At 34.9% G+C, this 21,219-nt stretch overlaps 1 protein-coding gene across 1 annotated transcript in view; it reads left to right on the top strand.

The window, feature by feature from the left end:
• Positions 1-21,219, top strand: part of ERCC6L2 (ERCC excision repair 6 like 2) — a 106,258-nt gene that overhangs the window by 27,773 nt on the left and 57,266 nt on the right. Inside the window, exons 5-11 of the mRNA XM_016206654.2 lie at positions 77-238; positions 653-860; positions 3,634-3,774; positions 4,712-4,825; positions 5,109-5,228; positions 13,277-13,348; positions 13,891-14,036. Coding sequence (XP_016062140.2) covers positions 77-238; positions 653-860; positions 3,634-3,774; positions 4,712-4,825; positions 5,109-5,228; positions 13,277-13,348; positions 13,891-14,036 — 963 coding nt within the window. The remainder of the gene's footprint in view (positions 1-76; positions 239-652; positions 861-3,633; positions 3,775-4,711; positions 4,826-5,108; positions 5,229-13,276; positions 13,349-13,890; positions 14,037-21,219) is intronic.

Below are 21,219 nucleotides of genomic sequence, written 5' to 3'. Positions count from 1 at the left end.
CTGCTTTCTAAAAATTATATAGGCTAAGAAAAGGACGTTTTCCCAACCTCTCTCCCCGTTTTTTCTCACTTAATAGTTTGGAATGGTCAGCTGTCGTTGTGGATGAAGCTCATAGAATCAAGAATCCAAAGGCTAGAGTCACAGAAGTTTTGAAGGCTTTAAAGTGTGAAGTTCGCATTGGCCTCACAGGAACCATCCTTCAGAACAACATGAAGGAGCTGTGGTGTGTTATGGACTGGTGAGTGGAACACTTTCTTTTTTAGAAAATTATTTGATACATCTCATTAACTTAATGTTACCTTGTTTGCTAATTATTCATTTCTGGGGGAAAACAAAATTATTTGTCTGTTTACATAAGTGTTTTATCCCAAACATAGTACACAGAATAAAGAGTTGTATGAAAACCTATCTTTATATATTACTCTTGGTCCCTGAAGTAACTATCTGAACTAATTTACCAATTTTATCATCTTATAGTTATTTACTGAAAAACTGTCATAAAGAAAGAATGTTATGTTTACTTGCCTTTTGTTACTTCTGTCATTAACAAACAAGTGACTTAGTCTGTTTCTTAGAAGCAAAAAGAAGCCAGTGTTTTTCCTTTTAGATGATTTAATAAGGCCCTAATATTTTTCTTACTGCCTTTATGAAGGGCTGTGCCAGGACTTTTAGGTAGCAGGATCCACTTCAAGAAGCAGTTTTCTGACCCAGTAGAGCATGGTCAGAGACACACAGCAACGAAAAGAGAACTAGCTACTGGCCGGAAGGCCATGCTAAGGCTCGCAAAAAGGATGTCCGGATGGTTTCTCAGGCGTACCAAGACTCTCATCAAGGATCAGCTGCCTAAGAAGGAAGACAGGGTAAGAACTGCATTTGTATTCATTTCTAAGTGTGTTTTATTTTTTTCTGAAAAAATTATTTTTAAGAGGAAATCTCTTGTGATATTTTTTGAATATAGTTTTTGCCTCTTAGTGTGAAAAAAATTGCTTTATGCACAATTTCAGAAAACATCAAGCCCAATCATTTTCCTTACTAACCTGTCAGCTCACAGGTATATTGTTAGTATACATTAAACTCATTTCTCTTATTTTAGAACAAAAATACTTATTATATAATTCTTCCTCAGTGAAGAAAGAAGAGCCTCTCTTCCTAATGTGTTTTCTGTTCATATTTTGTAATTTCTACATTCTCTACTATCTACAACTCAGTAAATTCTTTGGTACCTTAACTCTAAGTACAGGTCCAAAATGACTAAAAACTTTTTGTTGTGATAGATTTATTTCTTATAGAATGCTATTTTCAGTGACACAACTAACCTAATTTTACAACTTTTTAGGAAAATTACAATTAAGTTCTATTAAATGTTTAAGAAAATTTAAGGAGTTGACCTTAGGAGGATTTTTTTTTTTTTTTTAAATAATAGTAGTTTTCTTTTATAGTTTTTAATTGTGTGGTTCTTCTAGCTCAGGCGATGGAATAAAAGTTCTATAAATTACTGTGAATTAAATCTAATTAATGGTGCCCCAAATGAGGGCAGTCCTATCAAATATCCTCTAGTCACCCTAGCTGGTTTGGCTCAGTGGTTAGAGCATTGGCCGTGGACTGAAGGGTCAAGGGTTGGATTCCTGGTCAAAGGCACGTACCTTGGGTGCAGGCTCGAGGGAGCATACGGGAGGCAGCCAATCAATGTGGCTTCCTCACGTCAGTCTTTCTCTCTCTTCCTCTCTCTCTCTCTCCCTTCCACTCCTTCTGAAAAGCAATGGAAAAAATATCCTTAGGTGTGAGGATAAAAAAATACCTTCTAGTCTTTGGATATCCCATTGATTATTACTTTAAAACGATGAATTTGAAAGGAATAATGACACTGATCTGCAAGTTAGGGAAACTGATATGACATTTGACTTTTTTTAATCTAAAGCAAATATTATTTAATTTAATTCATGTACCTCCACTTTTTAAGAATGTTTTGTGTAATTTAATGTATATTATTTAGTTGTCTATCTAGTAGGGACAACAAACCATAAAAATATTAAAAGAAAGTTGCACATAGAAGTTTAGAGATTGTACTCTGAAATTATATATCACAGGTTTGAATCCTTGCTCCCCAATTTATGAGTTTTATGAACTTGAGCAATTTGCTGAGTCTCTCAAACCTTGGTTTCTTTATGTTATACGGGAGTGATGATAACAGTGCCTGCCTCATATGGTTGCTCTAAAATGTGTAACATGTAAGAAGTGTTCAGTAAATGTTACTACATGTTGTAATAATACCAACTCAACAATAAAATACTCGAAAGTTGCCCAGAGAATAGATTTTAATTGTTTTCATCACAAAAAAATTAAAATGTCATTATGTGAAGTAATGGATGTGTTAACTAACCTTATTGTTGTGGTTATATATGAATATGTATGAAATTCTTATGCTGTGCACCTCAAGCTTACACAATGTTTATGTCAACTATATCTCAGTAAAGCTGGGAAAAAATAGTAATAACTCAAATTTCCCTCCATACCTTCATCATCGACCCATCTTCTTTCTATATTCTCTTTTTATTCTTACATGTACTTTTGTATTCAAGCAGAGTCAAGATATAGCTCATATTTTATGTTTATATTTTTTAAATCTAGCATTATTTTATACAGACATCCCTGTTTTTGCTCGATGCACATTTTTGTCTTTTTTTTTTTGACAGTAATATTCTATTGTAGTGATATACACATCTAAGTACTTATAAATAAATGGCTTTTCCTCATATTGATCAAAGTCCTATTTTGCGTATATTTAGTTTTATGACCCTAGTTACATACACCTATAGCTAGAAGAATTTTACCAATTTACAGTGCTACTGGAAATATAAGGTAAATTGTATCCAGTAATTTGTGGCTTTATTTTATCATTTTTTTCTCTTTTTGAATTTGGGCACAAAATAGCAAATTGTAGTTGCTCTTTTGGGTATTTACTTAACTCTTATCATTTCTAATTTTAGGAATTTATAGGAAGATATTAAATACAAATACTTTAGCTTGTTTTTAGTAATAGGGGTTTTTGATATTTTTCTAAGTTGTCCAAGTAATTCAGTAATTATAATTCATACCATTGTTCTAAAATTTTTTATTGTTTCCTATCTAGTTTTTTATTGACCTAAATTTTAATCATTTATTTGAATGATAGACTAATAATGTGGAACCCTGAAAACACCCACAATTGTGAGAAATATACAGGGTGAGGCAAAAGTAGGTTTACAGTTGTTCATATGGAAAATAATACAATAATTAATAAATAACACAAGAATAAACTCTGTATGTCGTGTCGTCACAACTGTAAACCTACTTTTGCCCCACCCTACATAAGGAAATCTCATAAGTTATTTTTTTCATATTTTGATTCCTTTTAATTAAAAAATTACTTGGAGATTTATTTGAAAATCTAGTTATAATTTGTATAGTTTTCGGTAGGGTGCTGGCAAAGAACATAGGAGAATTGGGAGAAATTGTCATAATCATGTATCTAGAAGAAAAACAGCTTAGTTTATGCTCAGTTTTCACTATTGCAACCTATGAATTTTGATGTGCATTGTGATTGTTGCTGCTATAGGAAAAATACTAATAATTACCTTGTGCTCTTCTTGGCAGATGGTCTACTGTTCCCTGACAGACTTTCAGAAAGCTGTCTACCAAACGGTGTTAGAGTCCGAAGATGTGGCTTTGATACTTAAATCTTCTGAGCCCTGTACCTGCAGCAGTGGCCGAAAGAGGAGAAACTGCTGTTACAAGGCAAGCGTTTCACTCTGAGATCTTTGCTGTCCTGCTTTGATTCCATAGTGCTCTATTGTAAGTAGCAGTTTTCCTCAGACTTTTCTGTACTTTAGAGGTCGTAAGTTAATAAAAAGGGATAGTTTTTAAAAATTTTTACAATATCAGATAATCACAGCAAAATACAAGATCCAAATATATTTTTAAAAAACTAGTTTTTGAAAGTAGATTCAATTTGATATCCTGCATTTTCAGGAAGTCTCATTATCGACTAAGAGTCAACTTATTCTCTCATCACAGGCTTACAGTCTCATTCTGATGTGAGATGTAGTGTTATCTTCATAGAAACTGTGCACAATATAGAAAGTGTTCTATTTTTATTTAGAAACAAATATTTTTTACCTTCTATCTATATTTCCTGCCCCGTTTTCACCTCTATTTTATTATCAAGTTACCTGTCATACAGCTTCATACACAGAGGGACCGCACATAAATATTTATCTAGGTAGATATTTATTGTATCTCTCATTTATTTTGCTGTTTTTAACCACTTCAGTTTTTTGCATAGCCCAGGTTCCTAGGAAACGCTGGAATATAAATGAGAGGCGAGAGTAAAGGCGTCTACACAGCACTGCCGCCCCACCGTGCAGTTTCATTACCAGGAGCCCCTGTGGCAGCATTCCCATGGCTGTAGCAGGGGGATGAACACTTCCTGGAGTGAGGATACTCTCCCCGCTTTGGTTAAAAACATCTCTGTGCTGTGGCTCACCAAAAGTGTGATTCCACGTTAGCGATTCATGGACATGTGTGTAAACAGCTGACCATCATTTTCTCAGAATGTATTGTGCCAGCAGTAACCCAAAAATATTATTGCAAGTGATACTTTTGTGATATAAGTAGTTACATAGTCATGTTAGTCGTTCGCTTGTTTTCATTTTCTGTATTTCTCTGGTTGCAGACCAACTCACATGGTGAAACAGTGAAAACCTTATATTTCAGTTACCTCGCGGTCCTTCAGAAGGCAGCTAACCACGTCTCACTACTGCAGGCCGCCAGCACCTCCAAACAACAGGTGTGGGTCGCCTTTTAAAATGCCTTTGTGATGCTATCTGGTATAAATATTTTATATTTGATATGAAATTTCCTAACCAAATATCTTCAAGTTATATTTGTATGAAATTTAAGAGGAAACTGGCTTGCTCATTTTTTAATTTACACATCAAAGAAGTATATTTAATCAAAGTGAGAAAATTTAAACAAGTTAAAATAACTCTTTTAAAAATTTTTGTATTCAATTCATACAGCTTTAAATGTGTTAAGTTGACATTTCTCTTCATCTACCTCTTTTTTTTAAGGAAACACTCATCAAAAGGATATGTGACCAGGTATTTTCCAGATTCCCAGATTTTGTGCAGAAAAGCAAAGATGCAGCCTTTGAAACACTTTCTGACCCAAAATACAGTGGAAAAATGAAGGTAAGTGCTCTTCTTTCAGTTTGCATACGCATAAGAATGATATACAAAATATTTATCAAATGGTATGGCAGGGACACCAGCGAATCAGAACAGATCCCAAACGTTCGGAAGAGACGGTAGCCCAATGGTCTAGTTGTCTGCATTTACTAGCTCACTAGGAACCTGCATCTGGTGGATTCTCAATTAGAAGTAGTTATATGAAATATACTTCAAACTTTCCCATTGTATTGGATTCATATCCTCTTGAAAATGTGTGCTGTTGCTACATGTGTAATTATTTGTCTTCAAATTTTTAAGGAGATAATTTACCAGGTATATAAATGCTAATGCCACGTGGGAGGATGGGGATAGGTAGGCTCTCAGAATTAGAGAAACTTCTTGAAGAGTTCTCTGGGTTCTCTATGAGAACTCTGAGTTTTCTAGGCCTCTGTGTCTAGACTGAATTTTCTGTCTCTTGTTTTTTCCTGCCATCCTAGCTTACAAGGTTGTTATATGTCATTTGTGCAAGGGAGCATTTGTTGTACACTGGGAAACTGACCTGTAGGTGTGCTCTTGGTGATGAATTACTGAGGGAAGGGTCTGAAAAGTAAGGCTAGGTTTCCCAACCATGACCCAGGCCTCTGGGCATTGCCTGTCACGGCTGCATGAAATACAGTTTCTAGCCTCCTTATAGCAGAATTCAATTGTTTAACCCTTTAAGAACTGTCAAAAATCTTTATTTATGGATTCAGAGGTTTTTACAGAATGATTTCCAACTTTATGTTTTAATCTTTTGGCAAAAAAATAAAAATAAAAAGGAAGTAATTCAAGGTAGTGTTTTTTCCTTTGAAATCCTGGAAATATTTTTAGCAGTTAGTCTGCATAAGTTCACCATAGTTTAGTTTGCCCAGACCTCTAAATGCAATGGTATAAAATGTAAACTAGGAAGAGTACCTTAATACCTTGTGAGTGTATTTTTTCTTACTGAGCTATAATTGACATATAACATTGTATTAGTTTAAGTATGCAACATAATGATTTGATACATGCAAATATTTTGAAATGATTCCCACACCACAATAAGCCTAGTTAACATCCATCACTTCACATAGTTACAGTTTTTTTTTCTTGTGATAAAAACTTTAAGATCTGCTCCCTTTTAAATACACAATATGGTATTGTTAACTACAGCCACCGTGCTGTACACTATATCCCCAGGACTTGTTATCTTATGGAAGCTTGTACCTTTTGACTACCTCACGTATTTCACTTGTCCCCCACCCCCTGCCTCTGGCAACCGCTAATCTGTTCTCTGTACCTACGACTTTGGTATTTTGTTTTGCTTTAAGAGTCCACAATATTTGTCTTTGCCTGACTTATTTCACTTCACATAATTCCCTCAAGGCCTATCCATGTTGTCGCAAGTGGCAGGATTTCCTTCTTTTTTTATGGCTGAATAATATTGCATTTATCATCTATTTGTCTATCTATCTCTCTATCTATATCACATCTTCTTTGTCCATTCATGCATTGACATTTGCGTTGTTTCCATGTCTTAGTGTTGTAAATAATGCTGCGGTGAACATGGGGTGCTGATGTCTTTTAGATGGGTCTCATTCTTTTGCATGTGACTGTCTAGTTTCCTTAACACCATTTATTGAAGAGACTGTCTTTTCAGCATTGTAAATTCTTGCCTCCTTTGTTGCAGATTAATTGACCATATATGTATGGTTTCATTTCTGGGCTCTCTGTTCTGTTCCATTGATCTGTGTCTGTTTATATGTCAATACTGTACTCTTTTGATTACTATCACTTTGTAATATAGTTTGAAATCAGGACATGTTATGCCTTCAGCTTTGTTTTTCTTTCTCAAGATTGCTGTGGCTATTTCAGGTCTTTTGTGGTTCCATTAAAATGTTAGGATTGTTTGTTATATTTCTGAGAAAAATGCCATTGGGATTTTGATAGGGGTTGCATTGAATCTACAGATAGCTTTAGGTAATATGAACATTTTAGCAATATTAATTTAATCCATGAGCACAGAGTAGCTCTCCTTTTATTCATGTCTTCTTCAATTTCTTGCATCAGTGCCTTAAAGTTTTCAGTGTATAGGTCTTTCATCTCCTTGGTTAATTTATTCCTAGGTATTTTATTATTTTTGATACAGTTGTAAATGAGATTGTCTTCTTAATTTCTTTTTCTGATAGTTCCTAATTAGTGTATAGAAATGCAACTGATTTTTGTATATTTACTTTGTATCCTGCAACTACAGTGTGGGGCAAAAGTAGGCTTACAGCTGTGAGTGCGAGAAAGAGTTTATTCCTGAATTATTATCCATATGAACAACTGTAAACCTACTTTTGCCCACCCCTGTATACTGAATTTGTTTATTAGTTCTAACAGTTTTGTTTTTGTTTTTGTGGAGTCTTCAGGGTTTTTCTATATATAATGTATAATCTACAAGTAGAGGCAGTTTTACTTTTTTCTGATTTGGATGCTTTTTATTCTTTTTCTTCTCCCTCCCTCCCCCTCCTCCTTCTTCCCTTCCTTCCTTCCCTAATCGCATAGGACTTTCAGTGTTATGTTGAATAAAAGTGGCAAGACTGGGCATTCTTGTCTTATCTCTGATTTTAGAGGACAAGCTTTCTGTTTTTCACCATTGAGCATGTTGGCTGTGGGATTGTTATATATGGGCTCTATTATGTTGAGGTATGTTCCCTCCATACCTACTTTGTTGAGAGTTATGTATTTTTAAAGTAAGTATGTTTGGCCCTAGCCAGTGTGGCTCAGTGGATTGGGTGTTGTCCCATACACTGAAAGGTTGCTGATTGGATTCCCGGGCAGGGCACATGCCTGGTTTGCAGCCTCTGTCCCTGGTAGGGAGGCATGCAGGAGGCAGCCAATCAGTGTTTCAGTCTCACAGCGATGTTTCTATCTCTCTCTCTCCCCCTCTCCCTTCTCTCTCTCTAAAAATCAATAAAAAAATCTTAAAATATATATATATACACACACACCTATATACATTGGTTCTGGTGAGAATATTCTCTGATTAATTATAACATATTTCAAATATAAACAGATTTTCTAACAATGGTAAATCTATTTTTCTCATCCATTTTATTGACTTTTATTATTTTAAATTAAAAAATATAAAAAGCCCTGTTAATTTAGAACCGAGTACTAATTATCCCATAACTTAAGCCAATAGAATATTTCCAGAAATCATGGTCTCCATTGAAAACTGCACTATCTATTACTATTTATTTAAATTTTATTCATTGTGACTTTTTACTAAAAAGTTACCACTTTTGAAATTAAATGAAATTTTATAGCTCTGCACTTTATATTCATATATAATCATTAAATATATGATTTAAAACATACTGTTAATTAGAGTTTATATTTAGGAATAATAGTGTCTGATTAAGATAATTATTGCATTTATATTTTATTAAGATTTTTAAAGTGTAAAAGCAAGCATAAAAATTGTTGCTGGAGGCTAGGTGTCTTTATATGTGAAGGAAGTATGTAATTGATTTGTTTTGTGAGAGAGCACCAACAAATCAGAGACCTTTCATAATAAACTAAGGTTATATTTTTAAGGCTGTGTCTCATCATTTGATTAGCAACATCATGTGGTGATTTAGTGATAGAAAATCTATAGGCTTATTATGGAATTATTGACTGTGGAGTTAAGAACTCCAAGTTGCATGTACTTCTTTAATCCAGGTGATAAAAGATCCTAGTTCTGTTTCTCTTGTTATAGGTTAGCCTACAGGTGCAATTTATTTGTGGGCATAATGCCAACTGTGCCCTTCATAGCCTCAGAGCTACACTCATGAAGTCCAGCTCTTTCTCTTAAGTGTAAGTGTCTTTGTTGACCTCAACAACTCTTCAGGGGGATGGTCACAAGTTGCACTCATTTCCTGGATAATAATCCTCATTTTTCTTTCCCTTAGGAAATGCCACAAAGCCACTTACTGTGGGAGGTGGGGGGGAAAAAAACTAGGAAACCCAGTTTAATGCTGCTGGAATCATACAAGGGTCACATTAATCTCTATGCCTCACTAATTTGAGTAAATTTAGATCCAGGATTCCTTAGCTGTGAACATCCCCAAATTTAATATTCCTTTTTAGGTGGGTTGCCCTGGTCTGTGAAGGATGAGTGATAAAGCATTGGGTCTGTATTGTTAAGACTCCAACCTATAGTGACTACACTGCCATTTCTGAAATTTCTAATAAGGGATATTAGTTTATAGTTATTCATTTAGTTAATGAGTGTTTTTTATTTTTTGAACAACCTAATAAAGACCTCCAGCCCAAAAGTATTCGCTTTTCTTATTACTTGTTTTTGTTTTTACTGTAAGATATTCAAGAATACCTGAAAATGCAATAGTTATGATACTGTACTACCCCAAACAATCAGAATGGATTTCTGTGCAAAATATCCTTGATTTAAAATGTTCCTGTTTTGCCTGGCTGGGCGTGGCTGAGCGGTTGAGCATCAACCTAGGATCCAGGCGATCAGGGTTCGATTCCCGGTCAGGGCACATGCCCGGGTTGTGGGCTCCATCCCCAGTCAGGGATGTGCAGGAGCAGCCGATCAATGACTCTCTCATCATTGATGTTTCTATCTCTCTCTCCCTCTCCTTTCCTCTCTCTGAAATCAATAAAGATATATTTTAAATATTCCTGTTTTAAGAGAATAAGTCAAGCTACAGACCGGGAGAAAATATTTGCAAAACAATAAGAGGCTGGTGTCTAAAACATACAAAGAACTCTTAAAACTCAACCATAAGAAAACAAACAGTTCAATTTAAAAAAGAGCAAAAGACCTGAACAGATACCTCACACAGAAGATATACAGATGGCAAATAAGCAGATGGAAAGATGATCACCATCATATGTCATTAGGGAATGACAAATTAAAACAATGAGATACTACTACATACCTGTTTGAATGGCTAAGCCCAACACCAAATGCTAGCAAGGGTATGGAACAATAGGAACTCATTTGTTGCTGATGAGAATGCCAAATGGTACAGCCACTTTGGAAGACAGTTTGCATTTTCTAATAAAGCTAATTGTACTCTTACCATACGATCCAGCAATCACACTTATTGGTGTTTACTCACATGCGTTAAAAACTTATGTTCACACAAGAGCCTGCATACAGATGCTTGTGGCAACTTTATTCATAATTGCCAGAACTTGGAATCAATAAAGATGTCCTTCAGTAGGTACATGGATAAGCAGACTGTGATCTGTCCAGACAATGGCGTATTATTTAACAATAGAAATAAATGATCAAGTTATGAAAAGACACAGAGGCACCTTAAATGCATGTTGCTAAGTGAAAGAAGCCAGTCAGAAAAGACTACATGTGGCATTCTGGAAAAGGCGAAACTATTAAGAGAGTGAAATGATCAGTGGTTGCCACAGGCTTGCAGGGAAGGAGGGGTAGATGGGGCACAGGGAAATTTTAGGGTAGTGCAACTATTCTATGTCATACTGTGATAGTGGATACATGGCATTATACCTTTGTTAAAATCCGTAGACCTGTACAACACAATGAGTGAACCCTAATGTGAACTGTAAACTTTAGTTGATGATAATTTATCAGTGTTCATTCATCAGTTGTTGTAAATGCACCACCCTAATGTAAGATGTTAACAGAGGAAGCCGTGTAGGGAGGGATGGGAGTGGGTGGAAGAGGGAGTCTATGGGAGTTCTCTGCATATTCTACTCAATTCGTTGCTCTAAAAAATAAAGTATTAATCTTTAAAGTTAATGTAGTATGTGAAATTAAATGCGTATACTTCATATAGCATAATTTATTTTACAAAAAAATAAAGCTAATGTCAATAAAACTACTTTATGTGTTCTCCAGGTTTTAAAATAATTTTACCTGATCTGTTACATTTTTACTCAACATTTGATTGGTTATCTGAGTAGATTTTTGTTTTAATTTCATAGCTTTTTTTGAGGGATTACAGGGTAGAGGTCAGAGTTAGGACAATGTCTTCTCTTGCTCAAATATTAAAAGAGTGTTATACTGAGTATAATTTTTAATTTAAAGGGTTAAATGTTTACAATTGAATAAATAAAATTACTAAGTGTTTATTGCAGAGTTCCAGAAAAACCTTAGACTTTGTTCAGTAAGTTCCTTTTCTTTCCTTTGTGGGTTGCTTTTCCACAGTGTTCTAGAGCTATCATTGTCAGATGTGGAAATGCCTGCTTTTAAAATAATAGTATTAGTATTATAAATAGGCTTTGGATTATTTGCTTCCTCCATAAAAGCACTGTGTATAGGGGCAGATTATTGGCATTTTGAGATCAAAATCAAATCTGGAAGTCAGGGCTTACTGTAAATCGAGAAACAGAGAGGAGAAAATGAGAAGAGGTATATATCTGACTGATTATTTTAAGAAAATAAATATCAAGACTTCTAGAACCTAGATATAATTAAACACATTTCATTGCATCTATCTAGGGAAAATTTAAATACTTCCTAAAAGTAATGCTGCCCTGTAATTTAGTTTCTGACCATATTGTAGGTATAAAGAAAGTGTATTTTAGAAATTAAACTATTCCATTTAAATTTGTCTCATAATCTAAAGTGCTTCCTTTTGATCAAAGCAAGATGAGGTGAAATAAAAGTCCTTGGGCACTTCACCTCGTTTTTTACAATGTGATGGTGAATGACATTTCATAGAACATCTAATACTTTATTTCTCTGACCTCCAAAAATGAAGGAAGGCTGACAGGTTATGTTATATAAAAGCACTTTTAAAGAAATTCTCAAGTGATGTTTATATGTACAAAGTGTACATATTTTTTAGGTGCTAAAACTTGGTTTTGAACTTTTATTAAAAATATATATTTGCAAATATATAAAATTTAGGCTGAAAAATGCTGATTTGAAAATATGTAATAACCTAATGTTTGCAAACATACACAGATGCTATAAAACTCATACCATTAAAAATGGTAATGATGCAATATGTGCTAATGGAACAAAAATCTTGCTGTAATTCCAGAGCTTCCCCTCCCTACATTTCAGGGAACTGAGGCTCTGAGAATCACATAGTTAAAAGAAAAACACAATTTTGAACTTTCCCCATTCTAAGTGAACAATATTGCATCTTCGCATTTAATGAAGATATGAAATAAAAGCCAAGTGAAACACTGCACACCTCTCTCTTGCTGAAAATCAGGCTCCTTGAGGCCTCAGCACACTCAGGGAAAACGTTCTCAAGCACAGCTTTTAAAAAGCCCAGTGTTAGTCACTTTCCTTGGTGCAGATCTTAACATTTTAGACACCTGAAAACGCAGAGCACAAGAAAGGTACTTTGAATACACGCGAAGAAAACCAAAGTTAGGTAAGAGAGAAACACATGCTCAGCAGCAAATGTGCGGTGAAAATGCAGGACGCGCGTGCCTGGTTCCTTGTCTTCACTCACGTGGACGGGGCCCACTCGTGCCTGTGCCACCTCTCGTGCCTCTGTTTCTGCATTTGCCCAAAGTTACAGTGTGATGGCTGGTTTTGTTTCTTTAAGTAGTTAGGCACCTTCCATTTCATGTTGCGTTATTAGTAATACAATGGCAGTTATGGCCTCTACTACCAAAATGAGAAAATTTCAAACTACCAACTACATTCTTTGGGGAGGAGAGCACTAAAGCTGCATTGCTTAAAAATATTTACCTAATAGAGGATTTGATGGGGTTTATAATTTTACAAGAAAGCAGAGGCAGAAAAAGAACAAATGCTTGACATGCAAACGTGGGTCAGATATATTCTATACTAAGCCTGCGCATCTCGGGCAGAGAAGGACCCAGGTCAGCTTAGGCTCCTAACAAAACCCCGCCCTGTGATGGCGACCGAAACCCCTAGAAGGAAGGCTGTGACATTCACACGCAGACAGCGCGAGATGCTTCTCCTGACACCAACGGTCATTTGACAGCAGGATTCAAACTCACACCTTACAAATCTCAGGGGGGATGCACAGTGATACAAAGGGTCCTCTTCACTGGAACTGGCTCACTGAAGTCCTGTGGTTCATTTCCAGGTCCTTCAGCAGCTTTTAAATCACTGCAGGAGGAACAAAGATAAAGTTCTTCTCTTCTCCTTCTCCACCAAGGTGAGTTTGTCTTCTTGGTCAGCCCAGCCTTAGCGCTGAAGCAGGAGCCTCAGATCCAAGGCATCCAGCCGTGTCTTCTGTCTTACATGCACTGGAGGAAATGGTAGTGAGGGAGGCAACTTACAAATCTCGGTTACATCGGGGACGCTGTCAAATAGCAAACGCGCAGATTCTTAATTTTCTGTTGTTTTTGTTGATAATTAAGATGTTCTTCAGGAGATTTAAGAGATTTTTAAATGTAGAAAAGAACATAAGTGAAATATGTTTACATAAATGCTTGACCAATAGTTTTCTTTTTATTTGGTTTTAGTTTTAAAAATTAAAGATTGATTTATTTTTAAAGAAAGGTTGCTGAAGGTTAAAGTCAGTTTCAAGATAATGAAATATATGGGTCGGAAGTCAGAAAAATATTTGTTGCTCTTGTAATTATAAGAAAGAAATTGTGAGCAGCAGTAATTAATACCTAGTAAACTTTCTCTCGATAATGGTCTGAAGCGTACTAAACCATGAAGCCCCTTTGCCCGCCCCGACCTCTCCTCTAGTTGCTCGACGTGCTGCAGCAATACTGCATGGCCTCTGGACTCGATTACCGCCGCCTCGACGGAAGCACAAAATCAGAGGAAAGAATCAAGATCGTGAAAGAGTTCAACAGTACGCAAGATGTTAACATTTGCCTTGTCTCCACAATGTGAGAAAATGAAATTTGATAACTTGATTTTTATCTAATTGCCTTTAAGATTTAGGGTAATTTTAAAACTATTACTGAATTTTCAGTGGTTAGGCTTCTATTGCTTTGTTTTATTTGGTTTTAAGGAGAAGCAGCAAAGATGCTATTAATTGTGATTGAAATAACAATTTCTTCAGTTTTACCTAACCTTTTCTCTCAGCTCCCTTATCTTCACTGAATTCCCCTTTATATGTCTACACTTATAAAGACAGTAATCCAAAAATTCTATTTTTTAAAGGAATTTTCTCTGGTAGTGTTTTGACTCATGTCCATGGTCAGAACGAGACTGAATTAAATAATTGAGTTTTTAATCAAATAACAGAAAATCATTTGTAGTAATGGTTTGCAAACTGTGTTCAAGGAGCCCTAGTGAGCTCACAGGGCCTGCTGGGCCAGGCATTTCCCTGCTTTGTCTCTGCCTAGTATCAGCTGGAGGAACTCCACATTTATAGGTTTTACCCAAGTTAAATCAGTTCTAACACCTGTTTACAAATCTCTAATGAAAACCTTTTAAAGAATATACATACTTTAGAGGAAGAGTTAAGTCAATATAAACTTACCTAAGGAAAATTCATCTTTTGGGGGGGGTAACAAATTCTTAATTATTGGAATCTAATGTAGTATTTTATAGACTTGCTCCCATTGTCTTTCAAAAAGAATATCAAGGGGTTTTAAAAAGAAACTTATGTAAAATGCAAAAAGTAGAAATAACTCAAAAACTATTTAAATGAGGAAGAAAAGGACATATATGATGAGTGAGCTACTTACTGTTGAACACTAAAATTATTCTTGAATTCTTGCAACTAAGGCAAAAGGAGAGAAGCTCTGGATTCCCAATTTCCTGTGAATGAATTCAAATTGTAATTTCTCACATGAGTCCTTACATGCAGAGCATGAAATGACATAGAATACTGTCTTTGGTTAATTTTAATTTAAAAACGCACAAGTATTCTTAATTTTTAAATAATGTTTTTCAAAATAATAAATGCCCTCAACAGTTCAAGTACAGAACTTATGATAAGCAGTCATCTCTCAGTCAACTCACCCCCAGTCTAATTTGATGAAATCTGCCACAAAGCTCCTAATTATCTCTCAAATTGCTATTTAATCCATCCAACTAGTTTTCATGTTCCGAAGTTCTATTTGATATTTTTCAAGTCTGCCTGAGCATTTTTACTTATATTTTGTTCTTTATGGTTTCTAGCCTTTCTTTTATTTCTTTAGTAATTTTAACCTTTTTTTAAAAAAATACCTTTTGAATGGCATTTTTGCTTTATTACCTCCTGTACCTTCTATCTAATGTGTCCTCTAGCTCTTGCTTATGGTAGACGGTATCTTCACAAATTTTTAAATTTTTTTATTTTGAGCTTATCTTCAGTGGGTCTTTTTCCTCTTTGGAAATCCTTTGGTTGTACAAGTTTTCCACTGGTGTGGCTTTCCTTTGACTGCTGCTAGGCATCCCAGCTAAGGAAAAGGAAATTGCTTTCAATTCCTATTTTCCTGTGACTAAATTCAAGGAGTAATTTGTTGTATAAGTCTTTACACAGTAAAGAATCTTACATAACGTAATAAATATATTCTTCAGCTGTGTTTTGCAAAAGACATAAGCTTAGTTTTTGTTTTGTTTTTCTCATTTTGCAGTAGTTTATATTTAATTCCCAAGTGTTGTAGCAGAAGAATTATCACATTAGCTTAGTCCATCCTTTGGCCAGAATCATCCTAAGTCTTTATCTTTTCATTTATCAGCATTACACAGCTTGGATTCTGTTATGAAAGAGGACGACTTAGTCTACTTTCACTACTCTCACCCCACTTTTAATACATTCATTATTTTTATTATATACCTATAAATTAGTTTAGTAACTTTATATAATGTACTTCAACTTTTTATATTTTAGTCCCTCTACTTCCTGTAGTATCTTCTAAGTGCTTGTAATGGGTGGTACTGGCATTAGCACGCATCCACCCTTCTACTTTTGTCACCTGTTTATATTATCCATCAACTATTTTAACTTTTACCTCATTGTGGTTATTAGGAGTTTTCACAGGATCCTACAGAAATAACCAAGTCTTCCATGCTCTACCCATAGATTGGCTCTAAAATGTAGGGGCTAAAAAATAGCGTTTACATTATTATTATTTTGTAAACATTGTTTAATGCTGGGCCACAGAATGCTAAGGTAATTTCTCTGAATGTTTGTGACCTCTTGGCCAATTCAAGGAGAACAGTCTTAACATCAGCCTCAAATGAATTCTCATTTCTAACACTTCATTCATCTTATGTTTACACAGTTCAGTTTAGTTCATATTTTAATCACAACTTTCTTATTGCTTTTCTCTCAGTGTGTTTTTGCCTTTTATAATAATAATTTTCAATATATTACTAATTCCCTTTCACACTTTCTCTTCTGTTGACTCCTCTGTATCCTGAAGAACTTCCCCCTGAAGTCTTTTGTGCTCTGGTTTTAATCTGGACTGGTGTTCTCTAGGCCTGATAAGGAACTATTATCCTGAAGTTTTCTTTCACTGCTCTTCTGCATTGGATCCACTTTTACTGAATTTCATGCCATCTTTATTCTTGGTTTGCCTCCTTGATTCGCTGGAGAATATCAAGTAATTTTGTAAGTCAGGATTATAGAAAATAAACTTTCTGCATCTTATATCAGAAACTGTTTATTATGTGCCCTCTCAGTTCCTACTGTGGACAGCTAAATAATTTTAAATTGAAAATAATTTCCTCACAAATCATGGGAAGTCATTAAAGCATTGTTTTCTGGTATTTAATGTTGCTTAATAGATGTCTAAGGCCAGTCTGACTTGCATTCCTCTTTGGGAACTCACAAGAGTTTCTCTTCATCTATGGTATTCTGAAATTTTATAGTGATATGTGAGTCTTGGTGTGGGCCTTTGTTCATTTCTTATGTTGGGCACAATCTGAAGGCTTGTATTCTTTTTCAGCTCTGGAAAATTTTCTTTGATCATTTATTTGTCAACGGCCTCTCTCCTAATTTCCAGTATCTCTTTCTCTTGCGTGCCAGGTTGGCAGATTTTAGAGCTCCTATGTTGATTCTCTAAATCTCTGAACTTTTCTTTCATGTTTCATGTTTTTATCTTTTTGCTCTATATTCTGACACATGTTATTTTCCAATCTTATTATTTTATTTGAAATAATTAATTTTTTGTCTAAAATTTTTCTTACTTTTCAAGCTCTTTTGCTCTCTGAATTACCTTCATTCTGGAATATCAATACCTTAAGCCTAGCTTTTCATAATCATCTCATTCAATTAATTAAAGAAGGGTCATTTGACATTTTTTCTTGGGTTGGGATTTTTATTGGAATCACTGAATTAATAAAAGACTTTGAGAAAAATTGGCATTTTTATGATATTGAGCCTTTCTATCCATGAACACAGTATCTCTACATTTATTTAGGTTTTCATATAAACAACATTTAAGTGGTATTTTGTTTGACCCTCTATAATAGTTAGCACCTAACAATAAAACTTAATTCATTGAAAGCATTTTTTGTAGAATATTAAGATATAGTTAAAGTATAATTTTTTATATACCTATTTGATATAAGAATAGAAGGACTTGAGGAATGAATAGCCTTCATGCTCATTATGGGTCTGTCTTAATACCAGTCCTCAGCTTGAAGGGGTCTACATTTTTTTTTTTTTTATTGCTTACAGCGCAGGCCTTTGCTGTTAGTCATATAACAACAGAGTTACAGATTTTAAAGTTTAAGATTCTGAGTTGCATTATCATGAAACAGAATCATCTCATCTCCAGAGATAGAGTTTAGAGATTTTTTTTTAAAAAAAAAAAGGAGCTTTGCGTCTGTTGTAACGCTGCCAGCCTTTAGTTATACCTTCAGAATCTCTTGGGAGATTGCTACCTCAACTGGTAGAGGCCTTCCTATGGCTTAAATAGGGCATCTGAGGTAAATTCATGTCAAGCCTTACAAGAAGCTAACTGAACCAGTTGATTAGATTTATTTTTGGTGTTGTTCATTCAGTGTTAGAAAATAGTTCTTAATTTTTAATTTTATTTTAGATATATTTTGTTGATTTTTCATATAATTATGTAATTATATAATCTCATGGCTCTTGTTCCTTCCATTTTTTCCATCACAATATTAGATAAACTTTTAATTTCTCTTGTGCTCGCTTTGGGCCTAAGTCCTACTCACTCCCCTAATTTACCCATTTTTTCTTTTTTTTTTTTTTAAATATATCTTTATTGATTTCAGAGAGAGGAAAGGAGAGGGAGAGAGAGAGATAGAAACATCAATGATGAGAGAGTCATTGGCTGAGCCCACAACCTGGGCATGTGTCCTGACCGGGAATCGAACCCCGATCGCCTGGATCCTAGGTCGACGCTCAACTGCTGAGCCATGCCCGGCCGGGCCATTTTTTTATTCTTTCCAAAACTTTCTCCCTATCCCAACTCACTCTTTTCTTTGAGTTCAAGTCTCTGTGATATCTTTATGCTATCACCTCTATAAGTAATTTTCCAAAGGATATAATTCATTTTCTATTGGACACTTAACTTTAAAAAGTGAGGATACTTTGGGTTTGTCAGGCAATATTTAGGTGCCCCTAATTATTACAGTCCCATGAATCATAGTTTGAAATGCTGTTGAGCAAAATAATTTTGTATTTCTCTTAACTTCATTCCAAAAAACCATCTCAGAAAGATGGGAGCATTTCTTTTGTTTTATGTCCCAAAAGAAAGAGATTCTAAACCACTCTTTCAGTAAGTCATTAGAATCATATTATATACCTATTATAAAAATCTGTCTCTAATTCTTTATTTTGTTTTGTCTCACACCCCTCTGTTCAATTCAGTTGTCTTCATTGACCCTTATTTAATGTAGGATAAGAAAAAGAATAGATTTTTTCCCCTCCGAGGAGCATTATGAGCAATAAGTGCTTTACTGAAGTTATGTATAAAGTTCCATGAGCATTTAAAGAGTAGGCATATCAAAAAAGACCATAAAAGGATGGTGATGTTTAAACTGCCCCCTTATAGATAAGATTTCATTAGGAGGAAAAGCAGGTTTACATAAAGGGCATTTTAGGTAGAGATAACAGCATAGGTACAAAAATGACCAAGGAATTTAAGTGGTTAGAGCTTAGTGTGCATTGGAGGGAAGAGCTGGGTATGTGACTAAATAGGAGGAATCATTTGTTAATTTAACAAAAACCATATTGAGTGTTCTGTGACAGGCCCTGAAGAAGAAAAGATGTAAAAGGTTCATACCCAGCTCTTTTTAAAGTTTATAACTAAAAAAATACGAAGATGGATGCAATAGTTGTTAAGAATTATGTAAAAGGGTGGTTTCAATATACTATGCTAAATGCCAATAGAAGGAGGCACAAAGGAGAAATATTTAGTTCATCCGTCCTTAGCAATGCTGAAAAACAAGTAGTTAGCCAGGCAAAGAAGAGAGCAAAGAAAATTGCAAGTAGTGTATGAAGGCAACTTTAAGTGTATTTGTAGTTCCATGAGAATATCCAAGAATACAAGAGCTGGTCTCTGATGGATAAGAACTGAGGGATTTAAAACAGAGAAGTGGCATACTTAGTTTTCTATATTCTGTGCTTAAAATAATTTTAAGTAAGAGGGGAATGGATTTAAAGTCTGAGATAATGGAAGACATTTAAGAAGCCAATGAAATAATACTCACAGATGTGATATAATGAAGGCTTGAAATAGGGCAAGGAAAATAGAAATGGAGAAGGAACTACAGAAACACATTTATGAGCTAAATTTGACAAGATTTGATATTGGATGGCTTTTTAGTTTTTGTGGAGCCCCCCCCCCCCCCTTAAATCTGCTGGTGACAAATTTTCGTAGTTTTTCTTAATTGAAGAATGTCATTATTTCCCTTTTATTCCTGAAGGATATTTTTGCTGGATATAGAATTCTGGATTTACAAGTTTTTTAAGCACTTGAAAAATGTTGTACTGCTTCCTCCCGGCCTCCATGGTTTCTGATGAGAAATCCACTGTCATTTGAATTGGTTTTCCCTAAAAGTAGTGTATAATTTCATTGCTTTCAAGAATTTTTTTTTGTCTTTTTTTTTTTTTCAGAAGTTTTGTTATCGTGTCTTGGCATGGATTGCTTTGGGTTTATCCATTTTAGAGTTCATATGACTTCTTGAGTCTAGGTTTATGGCTTTTCCCAAATTTGGGTAGTTTTTAGCTATGTCTTCAAATATTTTTTCATTCTGGGACTACAATGATATAAGTGTTATTGTCCCTCTGGTCTCTAAGTCTGTGTTCATTTTCTTTCAGTATATTTTATTTCTGTTGTTCTAGGTGAGGTAAATTAATATTGACCTGTTCTCATGTTTCTGATACTGTTCTCTTTCATTTCCACTGTACTGTTGAGTCATTTCAGCAAGTTTTATAATTCAGTTATTTTTCAGTTCTAAAATTTTCATTTGGTTTTTCTTTATATCCTCTTTCTTTGCTGAGGCTCTCTATTTTTAGTTTGTTTCAAGTATATTTATAATTATTCATCAAAGCATTTGTATTATGATTGCATTAAAATTCTTGTCAGACAATTCCAACATCTGATTCACTGTGCCATCTGTTGATTTTCTTTTCTCATTCAAGTTGAGATTTTAATGGATCTTTGTATGACTAGTAGTTTTTTAATATATGCTAGATTTCTTTAGTATTATGTTACAAAACTTTATATCTTATTTAAATCTGTTTTATCCAGACTCTGTGCCAGACACATAGGGATGGAAATCCATGTTTTCTACCTAACCTCTGTTGACATCCTGAGAATGAGGTGTTTCATTACTATTTCTGGATGACCTCCACTGATACCACAGAGGGGGACCTGGTTGTCACTGGAGAGAAACGAAAGCCCCAGCTCCTTAATCGATCTTCTCTGACACTTCTTTAACCCCCAGCAGGGGTTAAAGGTACCTCATTACATTCAAGCAAGAGTGGATGTTTAGTCTCTTCATGTAGCCTTTACTGACTAGGTTGAGGGTAGGGCCACAGATTTTTTTTTCTGTGGTGCTTGCAGGAATAGGCTGGTTATTAGCTAACATTTTTCTGTCTTTAAAGGCTACATCTTTCCTGGTTCTTTAGCTAAAGGAAGAAGGATTTACTTGGGACTT

This window comes from Miniopterus natalensis, chromosome 12 (assembly GCF_054644295.1).
Source record: "Miniopterus natalensis isolate mMinNat1 chromosome 12, mMinNat1.hap1, whole genome shotgun sequence".
Taxonomy (NCBI): domain Eukaryota; kingdom Metazoa; phylum Chordata; class Mammalia; order Chiroptera; family Miniopteridae; genus Miniopterus; species Miniopterus natalensis.
The sequence above is the reverse complement of the archived record's forward strand: the minus strand, read 5'-3'. Positions and strand labels throughout refer to the sequence as shown.